Source organism: Gigantopelta aegis, unplaced genomic scaffold (genome assembly GCF_016097555.1).
Source record: "Gigantopelta aegis isolate Gae_Host unplaced genomic scaffold, Gae_host_genome ctg2859_pilon_pilon:::debris, whole genome shotgun sequence".
Lineage (NCBI taxonomy): Eukaryota > Metazoa > Mollusca > Gastropoda > Neomphalida > Peltospiridae > Gigantopelta > Gigantopelta aegis.
The window spans coordinates 28,673-56,389 of record NW_024533067.1 but is presented as its reverse complement, the minus strand read 5'-3'; the positions used below and the strand labels follow the sequence as shown (position 1 = coordinate 56,389).

At 36.2% G+C, this 27,717-nt stretch overlaps 1 protein-coding gene across 1 annotated transcript in view; it reads right to left on the bottom strand.

Moving 5' to 3' along the window:
• Positions 1 to 116: 116 nt before the first annotated feature.
• LOC121391701 (neurogenic locus notch homolog protein 1-like) overlaps positions 117 to 27,717 on the bottom strand; it is a gene marked incomplete at both ends in the record, with an annotated part of 42,466 nt that continues 14,865 nt past the window's right edge. Inside the window, 10 exons of the mRNA XM_041523240.1 lie at positions 117 to 236; positions 3,634 to 3,753; positions 5,972 to 6,121; positions 13,078 to 13,197; positions 14,244 to 14,363; positions 14,527 to 14,643; positions 16,341 to 16,490; positions 17,918 to 18,040; positions 21,240 to 21,386; positions 22,603 to 22,830. Of these exons, the coding sequence (XP_041379174.1) occupies positions 117 to 236; positions 3,634 to 3,753; positions 5,972 to 6,121; positions 13,078 to 13,197; positions 14,244 to 14,363; positions 14,527 to 14,643; positions 16,341 to 16,490; positions 17,918 to 18,040; positions 21,240 to 21,386; positions 22,603 to 22,830 (1,395 nt within the window). The remainder of the gene's footprint in view (positions 237 to 3,633; positions 3,754 to 5,971; positions 6,122 to 13,077; positions 13,198 to 14,243; positions 14,364 to 14,526; positions 14,644 to 16,340; positions 16,491 to 17,917; positions 18,041 to 21,239; positions 21,387 to 22,602; positions 22,831 to 27,717) is intronic.

Here is a 27,717-nt window from a genome sequence, read left to right as displayed (position 1 = left end):
TATTTGTATTTTCTATTCTATAACTAGGTTTTAGATAACATATCCGAATATGAACTATTTATTAGAGTAAAACTCGTGCACTCTGAGAAGTTAACTCATTAATAAGTAGTAATTACCTGCACATGTTTCTCCATCTTCAGAATATCCATACAGACAAGTACAAGTGTATGACCCATCTGTATTGTTGCAATTGGAATTTAAATTACACATTGTTTGTACAAGACACTCGTCGATATCTGGATTCAATGAAACATTAAAATAATATGTGATTAAAACTATCACATTAATTTCCATTTCAATTATCCTCAATAAATTGACTAATAAATTAGCTAGACGATAGTAAAGTTAATTTGTTCAAATTTAGATATTCTGCTAAATTTATTCCTGGTTCTAGTTATAAAACTGTACATGTAGTGACAACATATGAAAGGTAAATAATACTAAATATCACAAAAACATGAAAGATGTATTATAAATATATTCCGTGTAATTATTTTTAGAAATTTCCCCTGCGCATGCTGTATCCCCACCGTGGTGCACGGGTGTAACATTCTCTTTGAGAATGGCCAATACAGCACAAATACATTTTGAGTAAAAGTCAGTATCTATCTGTGATATTTGTGTTTTTGCACTGTTTTTTTTTACACTGTTTTTGTTTAAATCCTTAATTTTTATATTGATGTTGATCATCACTTTATTTGTTTGCATTACCATAGTTTGACACCCAATAGCCGATGTATTTTTCGTGCTGGGGTGTCGTTAAACATTCATTCATTCATTGTTTTAGAAATTTAATCAAGTAGAGTATTTAGCCTCTCTATTTGTTTCTCATTATTATCTTTTCCAATATCAGTTACACTAGTTATTCTTAGAATATCGGCTAATTAGATATGGGTGGTTCTTAGATTTAGCTCATTTGCAAAAATATCTGGTTTGAAACTAAATTTTTCAAAAAAAAAAAAAAAATATGGAAAGGCAGAAAACAAATCAAAATAAGAGTTTCATAACTGTAGATTGAAATTACTTTATTTGGGTATCAATTTCTCTTCGAGTTTAGAAGACATGATTAAGAGGAATTTCTAGGTAAACAAAGAGGACATTGCAATGGAAGCATGAAAACTGGCATTATTAGGCAGACTTAAAGTCTTAAAATCATTAATAATAACAAACATTACAAATTTGTTAATTTTGATACCATTTCCATCAGAACAGTTATTTGAAAAGTTAAATAAACAGCCAATTAAACACAAAACATGAACATTTTGTTTCTGATTTATAGTTAAGCTAGTTAAACTTTTTTTTAGTTTAACAACACCAAATCAACACATTAATTAATTAATCATCGCTTTTGGATGTCAGACATTTGGTAATTATGACAAGTAGTATGCATATACCACGACCTTTGATATATTAGATGGGGAAAACATTCAGAGAATGGGTACATCGAGGGGGTTCAATACTACGACCGAATCACCGAAGGCGAGTGTATTACCGGCAGAGTTAGATGCCGCACTTATTACGTAGCCATTATTAAATTTTGTAATAAAATAATAATTGGAACATGACTATTATGTATTTTATTGAATAAGTATGAATATTATTTATAAGCCTGTATAACTCTATTGCATTAGTTGTATATAAGAATGAATGGGAAAATAATTTCAGAAGAGAAACACATATGGGGAAATTTTATAAACAGGTTTGAGATCAAAACATGTACTACCGTGGACTTGGATATTTGTGTTATACTACTTAGAGGTCAACATTTATGAATTTTATTAAACCATCTATTTTAAATATTTAAATGGTACGGTACATTTATAGTTGAAACATATATAAATCATACTCTAAATTGTCTTAAAGTTGTATAATAATAATAAAATATTACACAAACATAGAACAATTCATACCATCAGGAAAAGAATACCAGTTCACAAGCATATGGGATAATTTACAACTGTAATCATTTAAAGGCGTTTTCCTCCTTTTTTAAACCAATTTGTCTACGTCAAATAGCATAAGTACTCTATTCTTACACCTTTGAAACACCCATATGATCATTTGGAAAGAAACTATTATTTCTTCCTCTATATACCGGCCTCGGTGGCGTCGTGGTTAGGCCATCGGTCTACAGGCTGGTAGGTACTGGGTTCGGATCCCAGTCGAGGCATGGAGTTTTTAATCCAGATACCGACTCCAAACCCAGAGTGAGTGCTCCGCATGGCTCAATGGGTAGGTGTAAACCATTTGCACCGACCAGTGATCCATAACTGGTTCAACAAAGGCCATGGTTTGTGCTATACTGCCTGTGGGAAGCACAAATAAAAGATCCCTTGCTGCTAATCGGAAAGAGTAGCCCATGTAGTGTGGTCCTTAACCATATGTCTGACGCCATATAACCGTAAATAAAATGTGTTGAGTGCGTCGTTAAATAAAACATTTCTTTCTTTCTTCCTCTATATCGTTGTTACTCCCTTTTCCTGTCCTGTCCAAATTATTCTTCATTAAGCTGTCCTTGTCTTGTTGGTGAGTAAATGTGTAAATATATCTATATGTGTATCTATATGTATGCATATGTATTTGTTTTCATATATAGAGGATTCGTCATGAATGTTACAGCTAGAGTATATTGATTAATTAATAACCGGCTATTTGATGTCAAACATTTGGTAATTCTGACACGTAGTCATCAGAGGAAGGAAGGAAATGGTTTATTTAACGACGCACTCAACACATTTTATTTACAGTTATATGGCGTCGGACATATGCTTAAGGACCACAAAGATATTGAGGGAGGAAACGCGCTGTCGCCACTTCATAGGCTACTCTTTTCGATTAGCAGCAAGGGATCTTTTATATGCATCATCCCAAAGACAGCATAGCACATACCACAGCCTTTGATGTACCAGGCGTGGTGCACTAGCTGGAGCGAGAAATTCGTCAGAGGAAACTAGTATATGTTTTCCATAAGCAGCAATGGATTTTTTATATGCACTTTCCAACAGACAGGAAAGTACATATCACGGTCTTTGTCCAGTTGTGGTGCACTAGTTAGAACGAGACAAAACTCATTCAGTTGAATAGAACCACCGATGTTGCTTGATCCTGCGACGTAAGCACGTCAGGCCAAGTGAGCTAAATCTGGCCGCCTTATGTTTCTAGTATGGAAAATAGTAACCGAGTCTAAGTTAATTGGTAGTTTTCGAGGTTCTGCCGATATTTGTTGGTAGTATACATACACGAGTATCGAATTTCATTTATCGTATAATACTTATAAAATAACAGTTTAATTCGACATTTAGTAAATCGCAGTTTAAAGTCGCATTCATCTGTACTATGACGTCATGACGATTGGCACAAATGCACTTTGATGTCACACATGTAAATGTCTTGTTGGCTTGTCAACAAATGAGCAACTGACAGTAGAGTTAATACATCGACATTTCAAATGGGTTTATGGCATGGATATTATGAGTAAGTTATAGGATAAATATTATATTTCCATGTAATTGTTAACTCACTGAAGACCAAAGCCACATGGATATATAGTGTGATCTTTAAATGTGGCAATTCATGAAATAAATATTTAGTTTTAAGAAAGTTAATCGATGCTAGGCCATACAAGGATGTTACCTGTACAGGTTTTTCCATCTCCAGAATATCCACTGTGACAAACACATGTATATGACCCGTCTGTGTTGCTACACTCCGCTTTCATGTCACATGGATTCTGTTCAGTACACTCGTTTACATCTGAATGCAAAAACAAATTTATTGGCATAAGGAATATCTATTTTTGGTATACATTTTATATTTTAAGAGTCACGTATAATGATGATGAAAGTATATGAATGCACTTACAGTGTTTTTGTTAATGTTTCACACACTGAATCTTGATATTATGATTACATTTCATCAACTAGTATTTTAGTATATGCTTATATGTTTCTATTAATGTGATGACTTTTTAAAACGGTTTCTGGAAAGTAACATAATATGAAGTATCAGATAAATTATGCTTACATGTTTTGGTTATGTTGTTGGTGTTTGGTTGTTGTTTTGTTTTTTGTTTTTTTGTTTTTTTTTCTTTCTCTTTTTTTACATTAAAATTGTTAAACTACGCTAACAGAGACTTTCGTCAATCTGACTATCATAAATAAATTTCACTTTATTATAGTTCGTTTTAAAACCAGGAAGAACGCTACAAAATGTTCATAATCAGAGTACGTAATTATTTTGCAAACAAACAAAACAAAACGAAACAAATACACGTATGTTGCTTGTGTAAATGAAATAAATCTTATAGAATACCAATCTTAGTACTCTTTTAACTTGTATAATCATTGAATTATGTGTTTATCGTATACAGCTGTGCATTAATCATTTATAAACACAACGGTCTAGGACAGGGTAGAATTTCATAGAGTTTCATGTTAATAATTACTGATTCAATATTTCCGATATTCATATACACATTCTGAAACAATTTTAGTGGGATTTTTTTAAGTTCAGGGACGGCGGAGCAGGGGGACTGGGGGCTGAACCAAACATATTAATGGCAGTGAATCTTAAGACTGATTTGAATTTTACTTGTAGAATGCAGGAAATTGTATTTGAGGACATATTATTTTTAAAATGTTACGGGAGAGCATGCCCCCAAAAAATAACTTTGCTTTGCGCCCTTGATCTCGGTCACACACACACACACACACACACACACACACACACACACACACACACACACACACAACAATACACTTGCACGCCACGTGGAGTTTATTATTATTATTATTTTGTTTGCACACACACACGTTGTCAATTTGTGGGGCAATTCAATTCTTTATTCACTCAGACTTTGTGGTAATTGAGGTAATATAATTGTTGTTTTACAAAGTGAGCAAGTTACAACTCGGCTACAGATAACATTTCACGTCAAAAAAAAGATATCATAAATAAAAAAGGAACATAAATTCAAACAAAGTAAAGTTCATTTTATTTAACGACGCCACTAGAGCACTTTTTGTTTTATGTTATCATCGTTTATTGGACGTCAAATATATGCTCATTAATACACTGTTTTACTCCCGCTGTCGCCACATAGGCTACTTTTTTACATTTGGCTGCAAGGGATCGTTTATTTAGCTTCCCACAGGCAGGATAGCACAAACTATGGCATTTAGTGAACCAGTTATGGATCAAATGGTCAGTGAAAGTAGTTACACCAATACAACTCACTAGGGTTACAGTTATATGTACAAAATCTTTCAACCTAATTTAGTTTTGCTGAGTACAAACAATAATGCTGTTCATTTATATTTAAAACAAACGTGAGAGTACTGCTAAAGCAATATTTGTCCCTTACCGAGTACGATTTTTTCGTACCTCTGAAGTGCAAGAGCTATAACTGTGAAAAATGGGTAAATCGTCATGAAGCCAAACTTGATTTGTAACAGTATAACATAAAGCCATACCCAAATTTTTTGTGTGTGTTTTTTTGTATTTCCATAATTTTGTCAACAATGGGTAAATCGCTATGAAAGTCAAACTTCGCCTGTACACGATAAAGCTATACACAAAATTTCAATATTTTGAGGCATTGTGGTAAAAAGTCTGAAAAACTATATGAGGGAAAGAAGGACAGACAGGCAGGATAGCACAAACCATGGATCACTGGTCGGTGCAAGTGGTTTACACCTACCCATTGAGCCTTGTGATTACCCACTTTGGGTGCTGGAGTCGGTATGTTGATTGTTTGTCCCATGCCTCGTGGGATCCGAACCCAGTACCTTTTCCTGTAGACTTTTGGTTAACCACGACGACATTGAGGCCGGTATGGCTGTCAATGTCAATATGGCTGTCAATTTTCTTTCGTTCTTCCTGCTCTTTGTAATGTCTAACCATACTTGTAGTTGTCAGAATTGTTTTATTGTTTTGCATTTACAAACAATATTTATGGCATACAAACACATACCGTGTGTACACTCAGATCCATTCCATCCTACTTGACATCCGTTATCACAGGTACCAGTCGACGAGTTGCAGGATGAATTTCTAGACGAACATTTGCGATCCTTACATAACTTTCTGCAGTTAAGACCGTATCTAACATTTTCTACACATGCTGGAAGAAACAATAATAATTTTACAGTGATGATATATGTCTGACTTCTTATTTTCTGTTGGGTTTTGTTGTGGTTGTCATTTTCGTTTTGGTTTTTTTGTGGGTTTTTTGTTGTTGTTGTTGTTGTTTTTTTGTGTGTGTTTTTTTTTTGTGGGGTTGTTTTTTGTTTTAGTTTTGGGGGGGGAGGGGTGGGGCCGGTGTTTGGTTCGGTCACGTAAAACAAGTGTTAAAATTATCGAATAAACTTACGAGTAGTATACATGATTATTTGCACACATTTGACGTTTTGACGTACAGCCGATAGTCTCGACTCTCTGTTGTCATTCAAAACATCGAAAGTGCAAATAACAATGCTTACTATAAATAAGTTTATGCCGGTGTAACAGCCCAAAATATACCCCCCGGTGTAACAGCCCAAACTATACCCGGGGTTAAAGTGGGCTAGCTTGTTTTATACCCCTAACCCTAACCCTCATTTTTTATTACTAACCTGTATACAAAATATATAAAACGCTTTAAAAGAAAAGCAACTGAGGTATATTCTGGGCTAGCCTGTTTTATACCCCGGGGTATATTTTGGGTTAGTCCAGTTTATACCCCGGGTACAATTTGGTGGGGGTATATTTTGGGCTATTACACGGAACTAACTTATGCCACGCCCGTAAAAGTACCCCTAATTGGCCCAAAATGCCTAATTTGGCACAATTATTCGTTAGGATCATACAATTGTTTTGAGAGGGGGCTACCCAATTTAGAGGTCAAGGCCCAAACAATTTCAAAGGTTAAATTTAGACAATGTCAGGAAAAGCATTTTTAAAGCACTCAACTGACCACAATTAAACTTTAATATCATAAAGAATATCTGAAATGGGACTGCCCACTTTTAGAAGTCAAGGTCATTCCAAGGTCAAGGTCAAATTGAAATTATATGACATTGGTTGCCAAAACAAATACATTGCTATTTCTCACTTAAAGGGACATTCCTGAGTTTGCTGCATTGTAAGATGTTTCCGAGTAATAAAATATTTGTACGATTAAACTTACATATTAAATATATTTTCTTGTTTAGAATATCAGTGTTTGTATATTCAATTTGTTTCTGGTCGTCTTAATATTTCTAAGAAGCCCAAACTGGATTTGGTCGTAGTTCAGTGGTATAGCGTCCGTCTGATGCACGATCGATCTAGGATCCATTCCCGTCGGTGGGCCCATTGGGCTATTTTTCGTTCCAGCCAGTGCTCCACATCTGGTGCAACAAAGGCCGTGGTATGTACTATCCTGTCTGTGAGATGGTGCATATAAAAGATCCCTTGTTGCTAATCGAAAAAGAGTAGCCCATGACGTGGCGAAAACGGGTTTCCTATCTTAATATCTGTGGTTTTTAACTATATTATGTCTAACGCTATATAACCGAAAATAAAATGTGTTAAGTGCGTCGTTATATAAAACATTTCCTTCCTTTGAAAGGTGATGAAATGCAAACATGGCACCTTCTTTGGCATTTTGAACCGGCAATATGTCTGATACTTGCAATCACCTATGACGAAACTGTCGCCTATGACTAGGTTTTATGGTCAAATAATTCATTTTAAACTAAACCCAGTTAATCAAGACAGAGGGACGTCATTTAGATCCAAGATGGCCACCACTATAGCAGAGGTTGATCTATAAGCAAAATTGTGTATTAGTGGTAAAGTTTTAGGGGTCTAGGAATTCACTAATGCAACCTTCTGCTGAGATATTGGCATTATGTAATCCAAGAAGTACACAACGTGGTCACCAAAAGTAAGAATTGGCCATATCCTACATTTTATTTTAACCCAAAGAATAATCGTCTCTTCAAATACAGGATTTTAGAGTGCAATGAATATAGTTATTGCATTCACGTTCTAATACAGAGACGACCTGCCTCGGTGGCGTAGTGGTTAGGCCATCGGTCTACAGACTGGTAGGTACTGGGTTCGGATCCCGGTCGAGGCATGGGATTTTTAATCCAGATATCGACTCCAAACCCTGAGTGAGTGCTCCGCAAGGCTCAATGGGTAGGTGTAAACCACTTGCACCGACCGGTGATCCATAACTGTTTCAACAAAGGCCATGGTTTGTGCTATCCTGCCTGTGGGAAGCGCAAATAAAAGATCCCTTGCTGCTAATCGGAAAGAGTAGCCCATGTAGTGGCGACAGCGGGTTTCCTCTCAAAATCTGTGTGGTCCTTAACCATATGTCTGACGCCATGTATCCGTAAATACAATGTGTTGAGTGAGTTTTTTGCCCCGGATTGGGCCCCTGGCTTCCAGAGGTCGAACCCGGGGTAGACATGCTCGAAACCTTAGTGGTATATGAGCATGTTAAAAACATTACGTTACGTTACGTTGAGTGCGTCGTTAAATAAAACATTTCTTTCTTTTTTTAATACAGAGACGTTTTATTATTGTTTTAACAAAAGAACAACCATGTTATATGTTTTGCATTAGCTAAGTTTTAATCCGTCTTTGGTAGCATTAAAGGGACAGACCCTAGTTTTTAAACACTAAGGCATATTTTTCACCTAGACCCTAGTTTCAACCCGTAAAATGGACACTAAGATCAGATAATTTACAAACATGTGACAAATTTGGGTATAACAAAGTGAAACAAGAGTTTATGATGTTGAAATACCCTTAAAAGTATTTTTAAAACGCGACTCCATCAACGTTACTTCTCAGACGCACGTACATTTTTAAAAATATGAGAAAAAAAGCATTTTGTGGCATTAGAAACACCAGGATGACCTTAAACACTTCGGTTGTATGGAAATGAATAATCTAAACAACAAAATATAAGTAATGGTTGATTTATCTATCATAAACGGCTCTAATAGTGAAAAATATGCCATGTTTAAAAACTAGGGTCTGTCCCTTTAACAATACTATTTATTATTCATCATATGGGGTCCGCCCATCTAAAAGTAATGTTGCATCATATAGACCATGTCTGTACTCTGATAAATAAGCAATGACTGATGTTTCGTTAAGAACTTTCAAATCAAGTTTGTATCATTCCCTTGCTCTGTCTCTTGATAATGAGTATGCATTTCATTCAGACAGACAAATGATCACACCAACAATGTAATTCGACCAACATCAAGTCTGTTCACAATAACATTGCAGTTATTACTACATGCATCAGGTTATATATATAATATTGTCTAACAAAAGGGTTGCTTCTCCAAAAAGTTTTCAGTTTTGAAAATACACAGCCAGTGGCCTAGCAATGTACACAGATTTTTAAAAAACGTCACTTTGAACACGCACAATGTTAACGTAGTTTGGTTACGTCTGCATCGAATCAGTTGTATGATTTCAGAGAGTGCCATAACCCAGAGTCTGTACCATCTGCATGAGGCAACAAATTCGTTATTTTGTCGGGTGATTTATCCACACCAGTATTTAAATTTAAAAAGTTAACAACTTTAAATTATTTTGTCACAATTTTTATAATTATTGCTTTTGAGACCCTTAATATCATAGCAGCAATATCACATCCTGAACGAACACAAGTCAGAAAATGAGATGCACTCGTTTAATTTCCTTTGTTGTAACCCATTGTTCATTGCAGTTCTCTGAAATCATGCAACTAATTCATCGTCGCTTTTCAACCAAAAAAAATCATTTCTGAATACAAAGTGTGGATGTTAACAGTTCAGATACCGTATAGTTTTCTGTAGTTGTGTTTAGCAGTAAGAATCAGTCTTATACTGTGTTATGAGGATGAAGGTGAAGAAGCTCAACAGTTTTGTTATGGTAGTCATTATGATAGCCATATTCGATTCAATCCATGAAACAAAAGTGTCAGTATTGCAAGGTGAAAGCGAGAATTGAATGTCTTGTATTTAAACTAAAACATATTTATTTATTAAAGCAGAATGTAAGATATAGTCACTTTTTTTCTTTTGGTGTTCTTGGATTTAAAGGATGATTTCCGTGACACTTAAAACGTTATCACCAACATCAAAATCTTCTCCTAGTTAATATATAGTGCGATACATTACAATTTTATTGTTCTGGCTGATATTGTGGTGGCCATCTTGAATTTAAATGATGCTGAAATGAATGTCTTGCATAGTGGAGAGTAATTCCAAATCGTAAAAGAGTAGCCTATGTGGTGACAGCGGGTTTCTTCTAAAAAAAGTGTCAGAATGACCATATGTTTGACGTCCAATAGCCGATGATAAGATAAAAAATCAATGTGCTCTAGTGGCGTCGTTAAATAAAACAAACTTTACTTTTTACTTTTAGGTGATAAAATATTGCCAGATCTGTTTTGAAAAAAATATTCGATGCCATCTTGAATATTTCAAACTGTTATATATTGGCGCCAAATTTGTATTCTCCGAATTCTACAATTAGTACCTTCCAAAGATGCAAACAAAACGCAACAAAAAAAAATCGAGAGTTTAGCAATAAAAGTACTGGTTCAATTGTGGAATATTTAGTGTTCTTTCTTGCATTTCTTGAATACTATTTTAATTTGACCTTTGACCTTGACATTTAAATTGGGGGGGGGGGGGGGGGGGGGCATTTTAAACCTAAATATATGCTAAATGTAACTAAAGTATTATTTGAAACAGGTTTTCTGATATTTTCCAAACGTGACCGTTGACCTTGGTCTGATCTTGACCTCTAAAATCGGGTAGGTCCCTCTATAAAAATGTGTATTTTCCTACATATTTATAATAAATGTGCCAAATGTTGTGCTTTGGGCCAGAAAGTCACGATTATTCCCCTAATTCATTTCACAATAAGGGATGTTGTATCATGCGATAAGGACATTGGGTTCAGTGTGAGCTGGGATTTAAAAAGTGTGTGGTTATACAGATTTACTGCAAATTGTGTCATTTGGAAAACAACCTTAGCATGGTGCAATGTTTAAAAATACATAGCTATTACGTAGCTGTGATAAGCACTACTTAGAAGAAGACAGCAGCACATGTATGTTTCATTAAGGTAGTTGTCACAATACAGAATATGCAGGTGATTGTACCTGTAGAGAGGGATTTTTGTGAGGCTTTAAATAGAGGATATTTCATGGGGTTTTTTGGTTGGGGGGGGCGGGGTTGGTCAAATATGATTTATATCTCATCAAGTGAAGTTTACAACCATGTCTCACGAGTCGCGCTTGCGCGACGAGTGTGATATGATTGCAAACTTCACGAGATGACATATAAATCAGATGTGACCAAAAAAAACAAACATGAAATTTTATATTTATTATATAACTTTCGGCAATTTGTCTTTGTTTTTAAAATGCCAGCAGCAAAATAGTTCCGGCTTTCTTACAGTGAAGATAACACTTTCTACAGTGACGATAACACATTTTAGAGTGAAATCGTAAAATTTTCACTCTAAAGTGTGTTATCGTCACTGAGTGACTGATAACACTTTTATTTCACTGATATTTTAAGATATTTCACTACATGTTATATAACAATAAATTATATTATATTGTGGCGAGTAGAGATTGCGGTCGTAATGTGTGTGTGTGTGTGTGTGTGTGTGCGTGTGTTGGAAGGGGCTGACATTTTGTCTGGTTTAATTTCTTTCGCTTGGGATTTTAGTTATAATAAGATGCACACACTGTGTATTGATCAACGATAAACACAATGCAATGTATTTCAGAATTAACCCCCACATGAAAATAGGTGTACCAGTCTGTAGCGTGTTAACGACAGAACATATGCGGTTGACTGGTTAGTGTCTTGTCTCAAACGACGAGGTATAGGTATTACTTTTTCCAACGGTGGAGATGACAGTGCCAACTTAATGTTTAAATTTACCGTGCTTAATGGTAAAGAATATAGCTCAATATCAATTCGTCACGTTTAGGTGCATTTCTCACAAACTACAGGATCCAGATCAATGAAACATGGGTTGTAAATGTATCTATGAATGTTCTTCTCAATACATGTTAAAGCATTCTAAAAAAAAAACCCACATTATGATGATGATAATGATGATGATGATTATTATTATTATTATTATTATTATTATTATTATTATTATTATTATCATTATCAAAATACATTGACATAAACATCTATGGGTGACATCATATAATGTTATAGTAGGCAAGACATTTAATTCGACATAATTCTTGTTATTTTACTATAATGTTCTTTAATGTTCGTGATAACTGATAACTACTACTCCGCACCAGAGAGAGAGAGAGAGAGAGAGAGAGAGAGAGAGAGAGAGAGAGAGAGAGAGAGAGAGAGAGAGAGAGAGAGAGAGACAGAGAGAGAGAGAGAGAGAGAGAGAGAGAGAGAGAGAGAGAGAGACAGACACACACACAGAGAGAGAGAGAGAGAGAGAGAGAGAGAGAGAGAGAGAGAGAGAGAGAGAGAGAGAGAGAGAGAGAGAGAGAGAGAGAGAGAGAGAGAGAGAGACAGACAGACAGACAGATAGCGAGAGACAGACAGACAGACATACAGACAGAGACACACACACACTACGATCTCCGGCTATGTTGGATATGTGGTATAGTATAAATATATTATAAAGCCGAAGTATAATGTCTTCATCGTTTTGCACATATATTTGTGTTTTCCTGTGGATGGTTGGTCTACATATAGACAATACATTACAGCGCTTCGTGATAGCATCAAAACCTGTCACAATACCCCTTTGACTCTGCATATATTCGAGTTTTATTATGATAATGAATTTGCTGTTCAAATTGTGTCATTACAAATTACAGTTATGGCGGCATATTAGAGAACGGCCATAATATAGCACATCGTTATTATGTTAATTAACGCGCAATACTTTATGGTTTAACGATTACTCGATTCATATATATCGGACTATTTTAGTCATAAACGTACTGTTTTCTTACTTACAAACGGCGTCAATAGTAAAGTTAAATATTAAATATAGAACACTTCAAGCTAAGACGACAATATCAAAGTTTTCAATTACCTGTACAAGTTTTTCCATCTCCAGAAAATCCCTTAAGGCAAGCGCATATATATGATCCGTCTGTGTTGCTGCAGGAAGCATTCGTATCACATGGTTTCTGTTCAAGACACTCGTCCACATCTTTAATTAAATTTATAATAGGCATGTTAGGATAACTAAGATCAAAAGTAGGCATTATAATATAATGTTCAAGCATACAATATAGTGTCTTTGAATCAAAGGGAATTGTTTTCTCTATCAAACAGTGAACTAATTTGTTCAACTAAACAAAAGGTGCAAAAAGAGCGAACGTACTATATATTAAACGTCATACGCAACATAGCATACATATCTACGACAACAGCTATTGTAGATGCCAGAGAGTGTCCATGTGCTACTGTAGATGCCAGAGAGTGTCCATGTGCTATTGTAGATGTCAGAGAGTGTCCATGTGCTATTGTAGATGTCAGAGAGTGTCCATGTGCTATTGTAGATGTCAGAGAGTGTCCATGTGCTATTGTAGATGCCAGAGAGTGTCCATGTGCTATTGTAGATGTCAGAGAGTGTCCATGTGATATTGTAGATGTCAGAGAGTGTCTATGTGCTATTGTAGATGCCAGAGAGAGTCCATGTGCTATTGTAGATGTCAGAGACTGTCCATGTGCTATTGTAGATGTCAGAGAGTGTCTATGTGCTATTGTAGATGTCAGAGAGTGTCCATGTGCTATTGTAGATGCCAGAGAGTGTCCATGTGCTATTGTAGATTTCAGAGAGTGTCTATGTGCTATTGTAGATGCCAGAGAGAGTCCATGTGCTATTGTAGATATCAGAAAGTGTCCATGTGCTATTGTAGATATCAGAGAGTATCTATGTGCTATTGTAGATGCCAGAGAGAGTCCATGTGCTATTGTAGATGTCAGAGAGTGTCCATGTGCTATTGTAGATGTCAGAGAGTGTCTATGTGCTATTGTAGATGCCAGAGAGAGTCCATGTGCTATTGTAGATGCCAGAGAGTGTCTATGTGCAATGTCCAAAGTAACACAAGTATTATTATGTTGTGGTATCCTAAACAAACTAAAATGGACTGGTTGTCAATAACAGCGTACTTATTTATGATGTTTATTACAAGCAGGTAATTGTGGATGTATTTATTTCTAAATACCTCTATTTTAATCAATATGAATTACCTGTACAGTTGTTTCCATCTCCAGAATATCCAGCTTGGCAAGTACATGTGTATGAACCATCTGTGTTGGTGCAGTTGGCATTAATATCACATGACTTCTGATTGAGGCACTCGTTGATATCTGAAGGTAACGATAAATGGTTTGGTTATTGATCGCACTTGACAAATCATCGTTAAATCTGTGTCTCATCAAACTAGTTTGACGAGTATTAAGATAAGAAATGTCTTTGATGTAACACTACTACGAAACGCCGCTATATTTTAAGCTAACGTGGTTTCATTACCTGTACAACTGTGTCCATCTCCAGAATATCCAGTTCGACAAGCACAGGTATATGATCCATTTGTGTTGGTGCAGTTCGCATTCAGACCACATGGATTCTGTTCACACTCGTTGATATCTGAAGGTAATGGTAAATGGTTTGGTTATTGATAGCACTTGACAAATCATCGTTATATTTGTGTCTTTTCAAACTATTTTGACGAGTATTAAGATAACAAATGTCTTGTGCACACTATTCATCTATCTGGGTTGTTTGTCCATGACAGGGGATTAATGGTTATTTGGTAGTGAGTGAGAGACAAATTGGTGTCGTCATCTTACACGAGTTCGCATATGGAGTGAGTCAGGTACAAGGATGGGAACCCAACACCTGTCAATCTTAACGCCAGTGGTTTCATCAAGATGTGGCTGACACCTGTGAATTGTATTGCAACATGCGTACATGCATATACACATATGCATGTACAGTACACGTGCATGTATAAGTAAGTATGCATATACACATACACGTACACTTATATAATACAAACACATACACATACATACAATAGTCAAGCTCGACATACATACAATATATAGATATTCATACATCAATACATACATACATACATACATACATACAAAACAAATTATAGATATTGATACATCTACACATGCTTGCCAGTGCAAGGTGTTCCCACAGGTTCATGTACGTTAAGGACCGGCCACGTATATCATAGGTTAACTGAAAACAAAATCAGAATGTCTCAGTGGCTGGAACTGCAGGCGATTCAGTGCAGAAGGTTCGTGTCACAGCAAGAGACAATTTATGAGGCCAAAAATGACTTTAATTACCGTGTCCGTGCGTTAAATATGTATGTATTAAAACAAGTTAAGGTTGTTTTGTTCGACGACATCACTAGTGCACATTGATTTATTGATAATTGACTAATGGATGTTAAACATTTGGTCATTGTAATAAATAGTCTTTGAGAGGAAACCCGCTACAAGTAGCATAGGATATTTTATATGACCCATCCCAGAGACAGGATATTACATACAACGTACTTTGATATACGGAACGAAAAATAGTCCAACGGGACCACCGAAGGGGATCGATCCTAAACCGACTGCGCCTCAGCCGAGCGTTTTACCACTGGGCTACATCCCGTCTAGTCCTAGTCAAACCCGACATACATAAAATATATAAATATTCATACACACACACACACACACACACACACACACACACACACACACATACACACACACATACACATACACACACACAAACACACATACACAAAATATAGATATTCATACATACATACACACACACATACACACACACACACACAGAGAGAGAGAGAGAGAGAGAGAGAGAGAGAGAGAGAGAGAGAGAGAGAGAGAGAGAGAGAGATAGAGAGAGATATACTAGATATATATATCATATATATATATATATATATATATATATATATAGATAGATAGATAGATAGATATATATGCATACAAGTACATATGCAAACACATACACAAACACAGGTAGCTTTGGTTAAAAAGCCATTCCTATAAATTAAACAACGGAATATTTACTCTATTCTGCATAACTTGGAATAAAATGTGTGTTGATTGTGGTTGATTACAACTGACTTTCTTGATAATAACACTGGCCTGGGTCTGTTGAGAAGCTTTAAAACTAACACTCTTTATTATAAAACAAGAGTTAAAGTTATTTTGGCACGTAGTTAATAGTATTCACTGGACGCCTACTTGCATTGTAAATGTTTTTTATGCTATATTAATGTCCAAGTCAGGTTAATGTTCATGTTATACCTTGGGTACAGTCCACGTCTCGCCATCCCTGTTTACAGTCTCCATCACAAGCTCCAGTGTTTGCATCACATGTCGACCTACTGTTGGCGCAGTTCCGATCTGAACAAGACTTGATGCAGTTAGAACCATACTTGATGTTAGACTGACATGCTGAAACAACAACACAGAATGAATAACACAAAACATCACCAGCATTATCGTCATTATTACAATTAGATCATTATTACTGGTACTACAACCAATACTACTTCTACTATCTTATGATTAAGTTAAGCTCTTCATATATTTTTTGACTATATTTTTGTTTATTTCTTTGCCTCTATTCCGTCTTTCAAGCAAACGAGAAAAGTTATGTTTGGTAGGAGACATTTTAAAGGGACAGACCCTACTAGTTTTTAAACACTACAGAATATTTTTCACTATTAGAGCCGTGAATGATCACTGAAATCAAACATTACTTATATTTTATTGCTTAGATTATACATATCGGTAGAATCGAAGTTTTTCTGGTCATCCTATTGTTTCTAATATTACAAAATGCATTTTTGATATTTTTAGTAACACACGTGCGTCTGAGAAGTAGCGGTAATTGATTCGAATTCTTGTTTATTTTCAAGGATATTTTCCAGTTTTAACGTTACAGACTCTTGTTTCACTTATGTTGTAACATTATCCATGTGTGTTACAGGTTTGTAGATTAACTAAACTTAGTGTCCTTTTTTACGATTTGAAACTAGGGTCTGCGCGTTTAACATATATTTGTATTTTGGCACAGCTCTTTACACTGTTTTATTTTATTTAACTCTTGAATTTTTATACTGCTGTTGATCATCACATCATTGATATATTTTTACCTTCGTTTGACACGCAATAGCCGATGTGTTTTAACGGAATATTTAGGTGCTGCTAGGCTCGCACGTGCAACGCATCACCAAGCTTAACCACAACTATCGTAGAAAGACCTACTGCATACTTATAAATTAAGTGGACTGGTTTACAGGCATTAGTAAATACTAGGTCGAAGGATATGCTCGCTTTTCGCGTAGACCTGATATCATCACAGTTATGAGAGTGTGCATGTCATCACAGCTATATTTATTTCAAATGAGCCTTTGCTACTAATGAATAAATATAGTGGGTTTCCTCTTTATGTCTATATTTCAAAATTACTAAATGTTTGACATCCAGGAGTCGATTATTAATAAACCACTGTGTTCTAGTGATGTCATTATACAAAACAGCTCTTAACTGTCCAGTGCAAGTTTGATTTGGTCAACTAGAGAATGGCAGTCCTATTTTTGGCGGTGCAAGAAGGATGTATCGTCCCGTAAAGAAACTATTCGGGAGTGGCTATCCTCCTATAGACGAGGCACTGGATAGAGATTCATGAAATCAATCTGAAATCCATATTCGACTTTGTATTGTGCGGAGATACGGTCTTGATTGTTAATATCGGCTTTGTTGTTCAGATTACAAGAGCCAATTCTGCTCTGTATTTTGGTTAATAACTGTTTTGAACAAATGCGTCCGCTCATGGTTTACAGTTTTCATACTTGCAGATTCACAATTGTAGTTACCTGTACAGGTGTGTCCATCTCCGGAAAATCCAACTTTGCAAGTACATGTATAAGACCCAACTGTATTTCCACAAACTGCATTGGTGTCACATGGATACGTTGCATTCTGACACTCGTTTATATCTGAGATCAGTAGTAACCAAAACAAAAAGGTGAATGTATTAATAATCATTATTAGTACATCAGGACTTAATATAATATTAGTTATATTCTGTACTACATTAGTGCACATATGATTTATCTGATTAGTACCAGATTATAAAACCATTGGAATGAATGGATGAATCAATCATTTCCGCGTCATGACATTCTGGCACAGACTGTTAAATCGAAATTTTGATTCCTATTCGGTTTTGTGGTGTAACTCATCCATGTTACCCTATTCAAATATGTTATTTCCACAATGTATACTATCTATGGTCTAATTATTTTGTGCACTATACTAAAAGAAGGATATTTTAAACTGCAGTGTTTGGAGTTAAATACATTTTAGTTACCTGTACATGTTTTTCCATCTCCAGAATATCCACCTCGGCAAGCACATGTATACGATCCAACTGTATTTTCGCAAACTGCATTGGTGTCACATGGATACGTTCCAGTCTGACACTCGTTTACATCTGAGATCAATAGAAAAGTAGGCATCTTTATTTCACTAACACTCAGTATTTCCTATTCATGAGGTTTAGTGTGACGTAAGTGACACATTTTATTACGTTAATTAAAATGATGGTATTATGATTGAATTAATCATAAGCCTTTTAAAGTTAAATGTTATTCCCATTAATCAACTATCACTTAGAAGTAGTCTGGTGCAACTTTTGATATCCACTGTGAATGATTCACTAATTTGAAAACTCATCGGTAATATTTTTAAAATGTTACGAAGCATCAAAATAACCAACGGAGTAATAGTTTTTCAACATTTTAGACATCTGACGTAATTTAAATAATAACTCCATTACCTTGACAGGTGTGTCCCATTCCAATAAATCCACTACGACATATACATGTATACGATCCACGAGTATTGGAGCATTTCGCATTGACATCACATGGATTGTTCTCAGCACACTCGTCCAGATCTGAATTTACGAGTAAATTAAGTTATACAATAACCAGTTAACCTGTTAATATATATATACTGAGACATTTTGAAAACCCAATTTGATTTTAATGTGACACTAACAAAAATATCTAATGTATATCAATGAATGTATTACTATAACATGCTAAGGTGTATTCCTGCATATCAACATGGGTTTCTGAGTTGACAACGAGGATCTTTTCATACAATTAACACAAAATCTGAAAAATCATAATTTGGTGTAAAACTGAAAATGTGTGCAATATGTTCACAATACTTTTCATGTGCAAACCGCATACGTTGGACACAATGAATGAATGAATGTTTAACGACACCCCAGCACAAAAATACACATCGGCTATTGGGTGTTTCGTTGGACACATACAAGGCACATATGTTTTATTTGAACTAGTCAAACTCGTTTATTGCTAGTCTATAAAGCATTCCCATACCCCTGTGACATGCATATTTTGTTAACCATTAGGGTACAGCAGACGTATTATGTTTACAGGTTTGAAGAGAGTTACGAACACGGCATATTTCCGTTTTACCTTGATAACAATGATGTGTAATCTGGCGATGATGTTGTTACTAATTCAGACACAAATCAAATAAATGTTCTGATATTTTGTTTTAAATACAGAATGAGGTATAATATGTGAAAAGCTGAACATATTTTGCAAAATGTTTCAGCCACTGAAATAGTATTATAGTTATTTTAGGTCAGCAATATGATCAAGAGACTGAAAATGTCCCCTCACAAGGCAAGTTTCAAACAATATTACCTGATTCAATGTTATTTAAAATCAATTTACTAGTCAGATTCAGCAACACATTATGACAAGACCGGCCATATAAAACAGATCAATGGTAGGCCTAGAAGTATTCAATGATATATTTAAAATTTTAACTTCGATGCTGAAACTTAATATCTGAATATTTGGTTTATCCGAGTACGTAAAAAATGTATAGCTGATTATATACTCAGAAATAATGTTCTCGTGAACAGATGTCCAGCAAACAAGACTTTTAACAAGATATATCATACAGTGTGCAAGAGGACAAATTCCATTTGTTGTGACAATAGATATATATATATATATATATATATATACTTATGAAGGCAGACACAATAAAGTTATTTTCTTATATACCCGTTGGAGAGAACACCATGTGTTATATTTGATAACACACAGTGGTTTACACACTTACGTGTGTTAACAATTTCAAGACATACGACTGGCTGCTCCAAGGTGATGACCAGGCTACTAATGTCATACGTGCAGTTAAAAAACCTCAGGTGGAAATCGATTTCACTGTGACGTTTAATTAACCTGACAATCATGTGTCTGTGATGAGTAAAGCAACAAAGGGTTGTAAATATCCTTTAGTCAATAAATATGTAAAAATTTGTTTAAAACCTGGTTTTTGAGGATATGTAAGAAATAGAATAATACAGTCGTGTCCTTTAGATACCATTTATCTCACAAATCGTTGTTTACAAACGTATCAAACTCGATTTCGCGCGATATATACATTTTAAAACAATTCGTTGTGAGATACATGGTATCTAACGGCCACTCATGTATTATTATGTGTTGTTGGCAGTATTGTAGGATGTAAACGGGGGAATTATTCTCCTACTAGTGGGAGTGCCCAAAGTGGCATGTGAAAAGTGGGGGAAATCGGTATAGCAGGTCCCTCCCCCACACTCCCCCACCATTCAATGGCATACGATAATGCATCTATAGTTTAGTTCATCTTACTACAATTAACCAACATGCCGCTGCTGTCAACGTTTAATAAATGTTATTAGGTTCCAAGCAATAGTAGATAACATACGTCAGCAAAAGACGCCTGAACCTACACAACGTATTGTGGTTCGGTTTTCTTGAACACATTTGAGTTACGATTTCAGTAACATACCTTGTCAAGCTTAAGGTGTATAGACGATCTACAACTGCTGAAATCACAAGAAACTTTACCTTTAGCATTACCCAATGTATTTGTCCTGCTGGGTTACCTTTAAGCACTGAATTATTTACTGATTTCTTTTGTCCAAGCTACTTTCAGTGTACTGTATGATATTTGTAATACAATCATATCGAATACAATGTACAATATCTGTGTGGTCCTTAGCCATATTTCTGACGCCATATAACCGTAAATACAATGTGGTGAGTGCGTCGTTAAATAAAACATGTCTTTGTTTTCTTTATTTCAAATAAACCATACCTATGGTGCAGTCATCGTTTTTCCAGCCAGTTAGACATCCTCCGTTACATTCACCTGTCCACATAATACAGGATGAATCATTCCTAGCACATTTACGATCCGCACACAACTTGTCACAGTCAGCACCATACTTGTTAAGTGGACATGCTGAAATATTTTAATAGTATGTTCATAAGTTACCTTAGTTACCGAGTCATTGTAAATTGAAAACAGACAAACGTTTATGGTAGTCTAACCATTGTGTAAAAGTGCAACATTTACAATAACAGCAGATGTTAACTGTCTGTTTGTCGCTGGTAGGAAATGCCACACATGATTTGCTACCACTTGGAAGCCCCTTATTAAAATCAAATTTAAAGCAGTCTTTCTAATATCATGGGGCGGGACTTAGTCCAGTGGTAAAGCGCTCGCCTGATGCGCAGTTGGTTTAGGATCGATACCCGCCGGTGGGCATATCGGGCTATGTCTCGTTCCAGCTAGTGCACCACGACTGGTATATCAATGGCTGTCATATATGTTATCATATATGTGGTATTGTGTTTTTAAAAGATCAATTGCTACTAATGGAAACATGTAGCGTTTCCTTTATAAGACTCTATGTCAGAGTTGCCAAATATTTGACATCCAATAGCCGATTATTAATTAATCAATATGTTCTAGTGGTGTCGTTAAACAAAACGAACTTTTCACATGAATAATTTCCCTGTCTGTAGGAGCTGTGTTTGTTGTAATGTTCGTGTTTTGCACATGTGTTTGATAAGTTTGAGTGGTAATCGGGGACACTTGCCCCGTTTCCAATTTCTGGTTTGATGGTTGATTTTTCGCTACTAGGTGCATGTAAGGGATAAATATTTTTCATGAATTTGTTACAGAATGTGTGAATGTTTGCGTTTTTGTTTGTCGGTTTCCATTTTGTCCGTCGTGTATTCGTCAAAGTCGTTTTCGGACTTAAATAGTTCCTTCACTTCACATACATTAAACAATACGACGTCCACTATGTCATCCATAATTATTTATAAACATTAACACTTCACCGCGTATTAATACATGGATGTGACGTAAACAAGCTAACCGTGGTGCACTGACCTTTAGAGGTGGTACCTCGTAGAATCAACCACCTGTAATCAGCAATCAAAATGGTTGTTTCCCTACAGGTATTTTACAATTGGCCATCTGGTTGAGTTAGCCAAAAACGTTCGCAAAACAATTGGAGGCTAATTTTGTTTTAATGTCCCAAGGACTTGAAATCCACCTTCAATCTTTGGTCCCTGAAAAATGGTCACGGGGCAGCAAAATATGACCCCAATATATTTTCTAAATACTTAAACGTTATACTCTAGACTGTAGCATGTATTGCGCTTACCCTTGACAACAACTTCACAGAAATCCATACATGTTGAGCCTTCAGGATTGTTGTAGTCTTGGTAGAGCGTCACGTACCTTCCTGTGACATCACATGTTCTGTTGGTTATATCGTCAATGTCAGATCCGTCATCTTTACCTGTGATATTTAAACCACAAGATGCGCCTTCACTACCCTGTCGTGCTGACTTAGCTGTGTATACCTGGATTCCTTTTCGTCTCCACTCCCCTATCAAACGAAATCAGTCAAATGCTTTTAGAATTAATCAATTACACATTGGTTGAAACGACATGCTGACACGCTGGATAGATGGCTTTTTAAAACATTATATGCTTCAGTTTTAAAAATTCCTTCAATTAATATGATTATGATGATAAACTTTACAATGAAGCGAAGCTCTATGAAGTGTACGACTGGCTGTGGTCGGCGGGAACGTGGAGGACGGGGTCAGAACACATGCTGTTACAGGGTTATTTGGATTTCTTGCACAAATGGTGGATGTCCTAATTTAGTGTAGTTGATAAACGTCTTCATCCGGTAAGATTACCTTTTATTTCTTCATTTACTAATTCAAGCATGTAACGCGCGTGAATATATCCCAATTCGCCGGCATAAAACTTGCGCTATCGACTTTATAGAGTTGTTCACTCCATATGAAGCAATTTCAGACACTTAAAATGTCTAATAGGAGAGTTTTAACTAAAGGGCATTTGGGGTGTATGTAGCAATGAAAATTGACTCCTCCGTACAGCGTGATTGACCGCCACTCTCGACTAATAATATTTTGCGGGTCACAGACTACGGCTACAACGTTTCTTGGACGCCATTAAGTTAAACAGCATAATTTTGTCGGTGTGTAACGCTTTTATAAGGTTAGCATTAACATTAGTTTAAATCACTGTCTGCATCAACCGATTGTGAGGTCTAGGGGAATAAGGAAGTCTTGCCTGAAATTTTACAAATTATCAAATTCAAAGAAAATAGAAAATATGAACAAAGTTTGTTTGTACATCAATCATACATTTACTTTTAAAAAATAATAACTAAAATAATTATTTAAATTTCTTTGGGTATAAAATCTAATTTAACATTTACACTTTTTAATTTTCATTTGAGTTATGAACGAAAACTAACCTTTCAGAAGTACTAATAATAATTTAACATATTTTTCGTATTACATTTTTCGTTTTGCTTGAAACAGTTTTAATCTTCATTTGGATGTAATTGATTTTCACTTGAGTAATGTCACAGAATTATACAAACAAATGTAATTATTGACAGACTAGCTAGTTTTGCGGGGTGGGACATAGCATAGTGGTAAAGCTCTCCCCATCGTTGAGTTAATTTGGGCTCTTTCTTGTCTTCAGCCAGTGCACCACGATTGGTATATCAAAGGTTGTGGTATGTGCTATCCTGTGCATATAGACGATCCCTTGCTATTAACTGAAAAATGTAACGTGTCTGCACCGTAGACTATACATATCAAAATTACCAAATGTTTGACTACTAAATCAATGTGCTCTGTGGTGTTGTTAAACAAAACAATCTTTAACTTAGATGATTTTGCATTCACAAGCATCCCTCCTCCCTCAATTAAAACAACAAAATTTTACTATAAGCTATATTAAAACAATACTGGTAAGATATTTACTTTTTGCAACTTTTTAATAAAAATCAAATAACATTTCCAGTTAAAGGGAAATTCCTGAGTTTGCTACAATTTTTAAGATGTTATCGACTAGCAGACTGTTTCTAACTAACGATTGTAATTACATATCAAATATATGTTTCTGCATAAAACGTTAGTGGCTGTTTATTAAACGTGTTTCTGATCCTTCTAATATTTGTATAAGGTTAAAGTTCATTTTATTTCCTAAAATATTTTTTTTCGTACGTACGAAATTATTTGATGACAGAATCCAGTTTGGGGTTTTTACAAATATTAAGACGACCAGAAACACATTGAATATACAGACACTCATATTCTGTAAGTTTAATCGTAGAAATATTTTATTAGTCGGAAACATCTTACAATGCAGCAAACTCAGGAATGTCCCTTTAAATACATTGTTTACTAGTCTTCTTAATGTACTGCTATATTTATAATGTTCCAAATTATACTCTGTCAAAAACGAAACGCTATTTATTTATGATCGTATCACAGTCACATTTGACATGAGTATGTGACAATGTGCGTGCTATGGACTGACGGCAGTGGAGGCGTTTTCGTCACCAAACAGCGTCGCACGAGGGCCCTGAAATCAGTACCTTGTGTGGCCACCAGCAGCAGCAATCACTGCGCGACATCTCCTTGGCATAGACTTAATGAGTCTCTGAATCCGGGCACGTGGAATCCTAGCCCATTCTTCCTGCAGTGCATGTGGCAGTTGCGGAAGCGTCTGAGGCTCCGGGTCACGCTGTCGTACACGTCTGTCCAGTTCGTCCCATATATGTTCAATGGGGTTGAGATCTGGCGATCTTGATGGTCATGGCAGCACATTAATGTTCTCATTCTGTAGGAAATATGTTGTTACACGTACCGTATGCGGCCTGACATTGTCCTACTGAAAGAGTTCTCTCTGTCGATCCAAAATGGGAAGCATGTGTCGGCGAAGAATTTCATCCCGGTAGCGTACAGCTGTCAGGTTGCCTTGTACGAACAAAAGTTCACTTCTGCCGGTGTATGAGATGGCTCCCCACATCATGACACTCCCTCCACCGAATCTGTCAACTTGGGCGACGCAGTTGTTGGCAAAACGTCCATTGCGGAGTCTGTAAACACGTTGTCGTCCATCACGTTGCTGTAAAAGGAAACGTGACTCGTTGCTGAGCCATACTCGCCGCCAGTTTCCCAAGGTCCATCCCTGTACATTCGTGCACCATCGAACACGTAAATGTCGATGTTGACGTCGCAGGACTGGGCCAACATATGGTCTCCTAGCTGGTAAACCAGCTTCTCGAAGTCGGTTCCGAATGGTTTGTGCAGACACCCTTCTCAAACCAGGTATGCGTCCTGGAGTGTTTCGTTGCTGTGGCAGTTCGGTGACGCAAGTGCAGAACCCAAATGTAGCTATCTTGTGTTGCAGTTGTTATGCGAGGTCTTCCACTTCTGGGTCGATCTTCAACTGATTGAAGCTCCTGGTACCTGCCCCAGAGACGTGAAATGGTGCTCTGATGGACTTTCATGTGGCGTGCGACTGCTGACTGCGATTCACCTAACTGGAGGCGGCCTATTGCAATGTTTCAATTTGGCAGGCTTAGTCTTGGCATCTTGTAACTCTACGTCGAAATGGAAATGTGGCATTATTGCGAGCATTGCAGCTTTAAATACCCATCACTACCCCTCCAATCTTTTCCCCCGAGTTTCACGTGCAATCGCCAAAATCTGACCATTGCACGCCGATTTCCTGCAATTGTCGCACAACGTGCCACAACGTGCCACAACGTGCGTTAAATTTGTTTTAGGGTGCATTTGGGCATGCTGTCTCATTCCAGGAACATTAACAAACATGGTCATTCAGCAACATTGTATAAAAGAAAAACCCGATATTTTGTAAAATCAAACACTTTGCTTCTTTCCCTATCACCTATGCGATTTTCCTTTTTTTGACAGAGTATATTTTGTTTCCTGTTACACAATATTTGCCTGAAATGAAATTAAACTCATTGTAATTAAGAAAATGGTATGTAATGTGTTGTTATAATTTATATATCTTCACACGAATAAGTTACAAACTGTTATAAATATTTGTTTTTATATATTTCAGGAACTCACAAGACAGCTGAAACATCTTGGGCCAGTGCCCAGCCCAAGATGCCACAATTATAACAATCATGTACCAAGTCGGCCCAAAATGTCCCAACTGCTGCATATAAGTATGTATGTGTGTATGTATGTACGCATGCATTCATGTATGTATGTATGTATGTTAAAGTTACAATTTGCATTTTCCAATAAAAAATATCTATTATTAAAAGAAATTATTTCGCCAAATTGAAATAAAATTCAGCAAATGATTTAAAAATTAAAAGTTGGCGTATTTGGCGAGAGATAGAGCTATCCCTACATCCTTTGTCACAAATCATTTCATTTCAATTTATTTTCGTGCTCATATCCAATCAAGCACGCTGTCCTGGGCACACACACACCTCAGCTATCTGGCCTGTCTGTCCAGGGCAGTGGGTTAGTTGTTAGTTATTAGTTGTTAGTGAGAGAGAAGAGGGTGTAGTGATCTTACACCTACCCATTGAGTCGTTAAATCTCGCCCTAGGTGGAAGCCAGTACCTGGTTGCGAACCCAGTACCTACTAGCCTTATGCCCGATAGCCACCACGACACCACCAATAATATGTGGATAATAAATAAATGTGTGTGTGTGCGTGTGTGTGTGTGTGTGTGTGTGTGTGTGTGTGTGTGTGTGTGTGTGTGTGTGTGTGTGTGTGTGTAAAATATTAGATATGTGTGTTGTGAGTTAGTTTTGCAAAGAAAGCAAATGAAATGAAAACCAGCGGATTACCCTGTCACACCTCTAATAATAAAACAAAAAGTAAACCATAACAAATTATAAAAAAATAAATAAATACAGACTGAAAAACTGTCATGCACATGCTGCTTTCAAAAGGGAATGGGACCAGACAAAACAAACTGCAACAATACATACACCAGTACAGACATAGGCCTATAGAGGATTCGTCACGAGTATTTTTTAATATGTAAAATATCAACCGAGTCTATGTTAATCGCTATTTGTCGAGGCTCTGCCGAGACAAATACCATTAACTAGACGAGGTTGATATTTTACATATTAAAAAACACGAGTAGCGAATTCTATTTATCCTATAGCACTTCCAAAATAACATTTTAATTAAATGTTTAGTACCAAAGTCGCCGCCATCGGTAATATGACGTCATCACGATTAGCAAAAATTAGTTTAACGTCACGCATTTTAACTAAATCTTTCAAAACGTTACGCTTAGATACACGGGTCTTATTGGGTTGTAAGCAAATGACCCATCCACAGCAACACATTACCTAGAGATCTTGCAAATTTGCATACCATTATTAACCGGGTTAATACACTAAAATTATCACATGGGTTTATTACATGGATACCA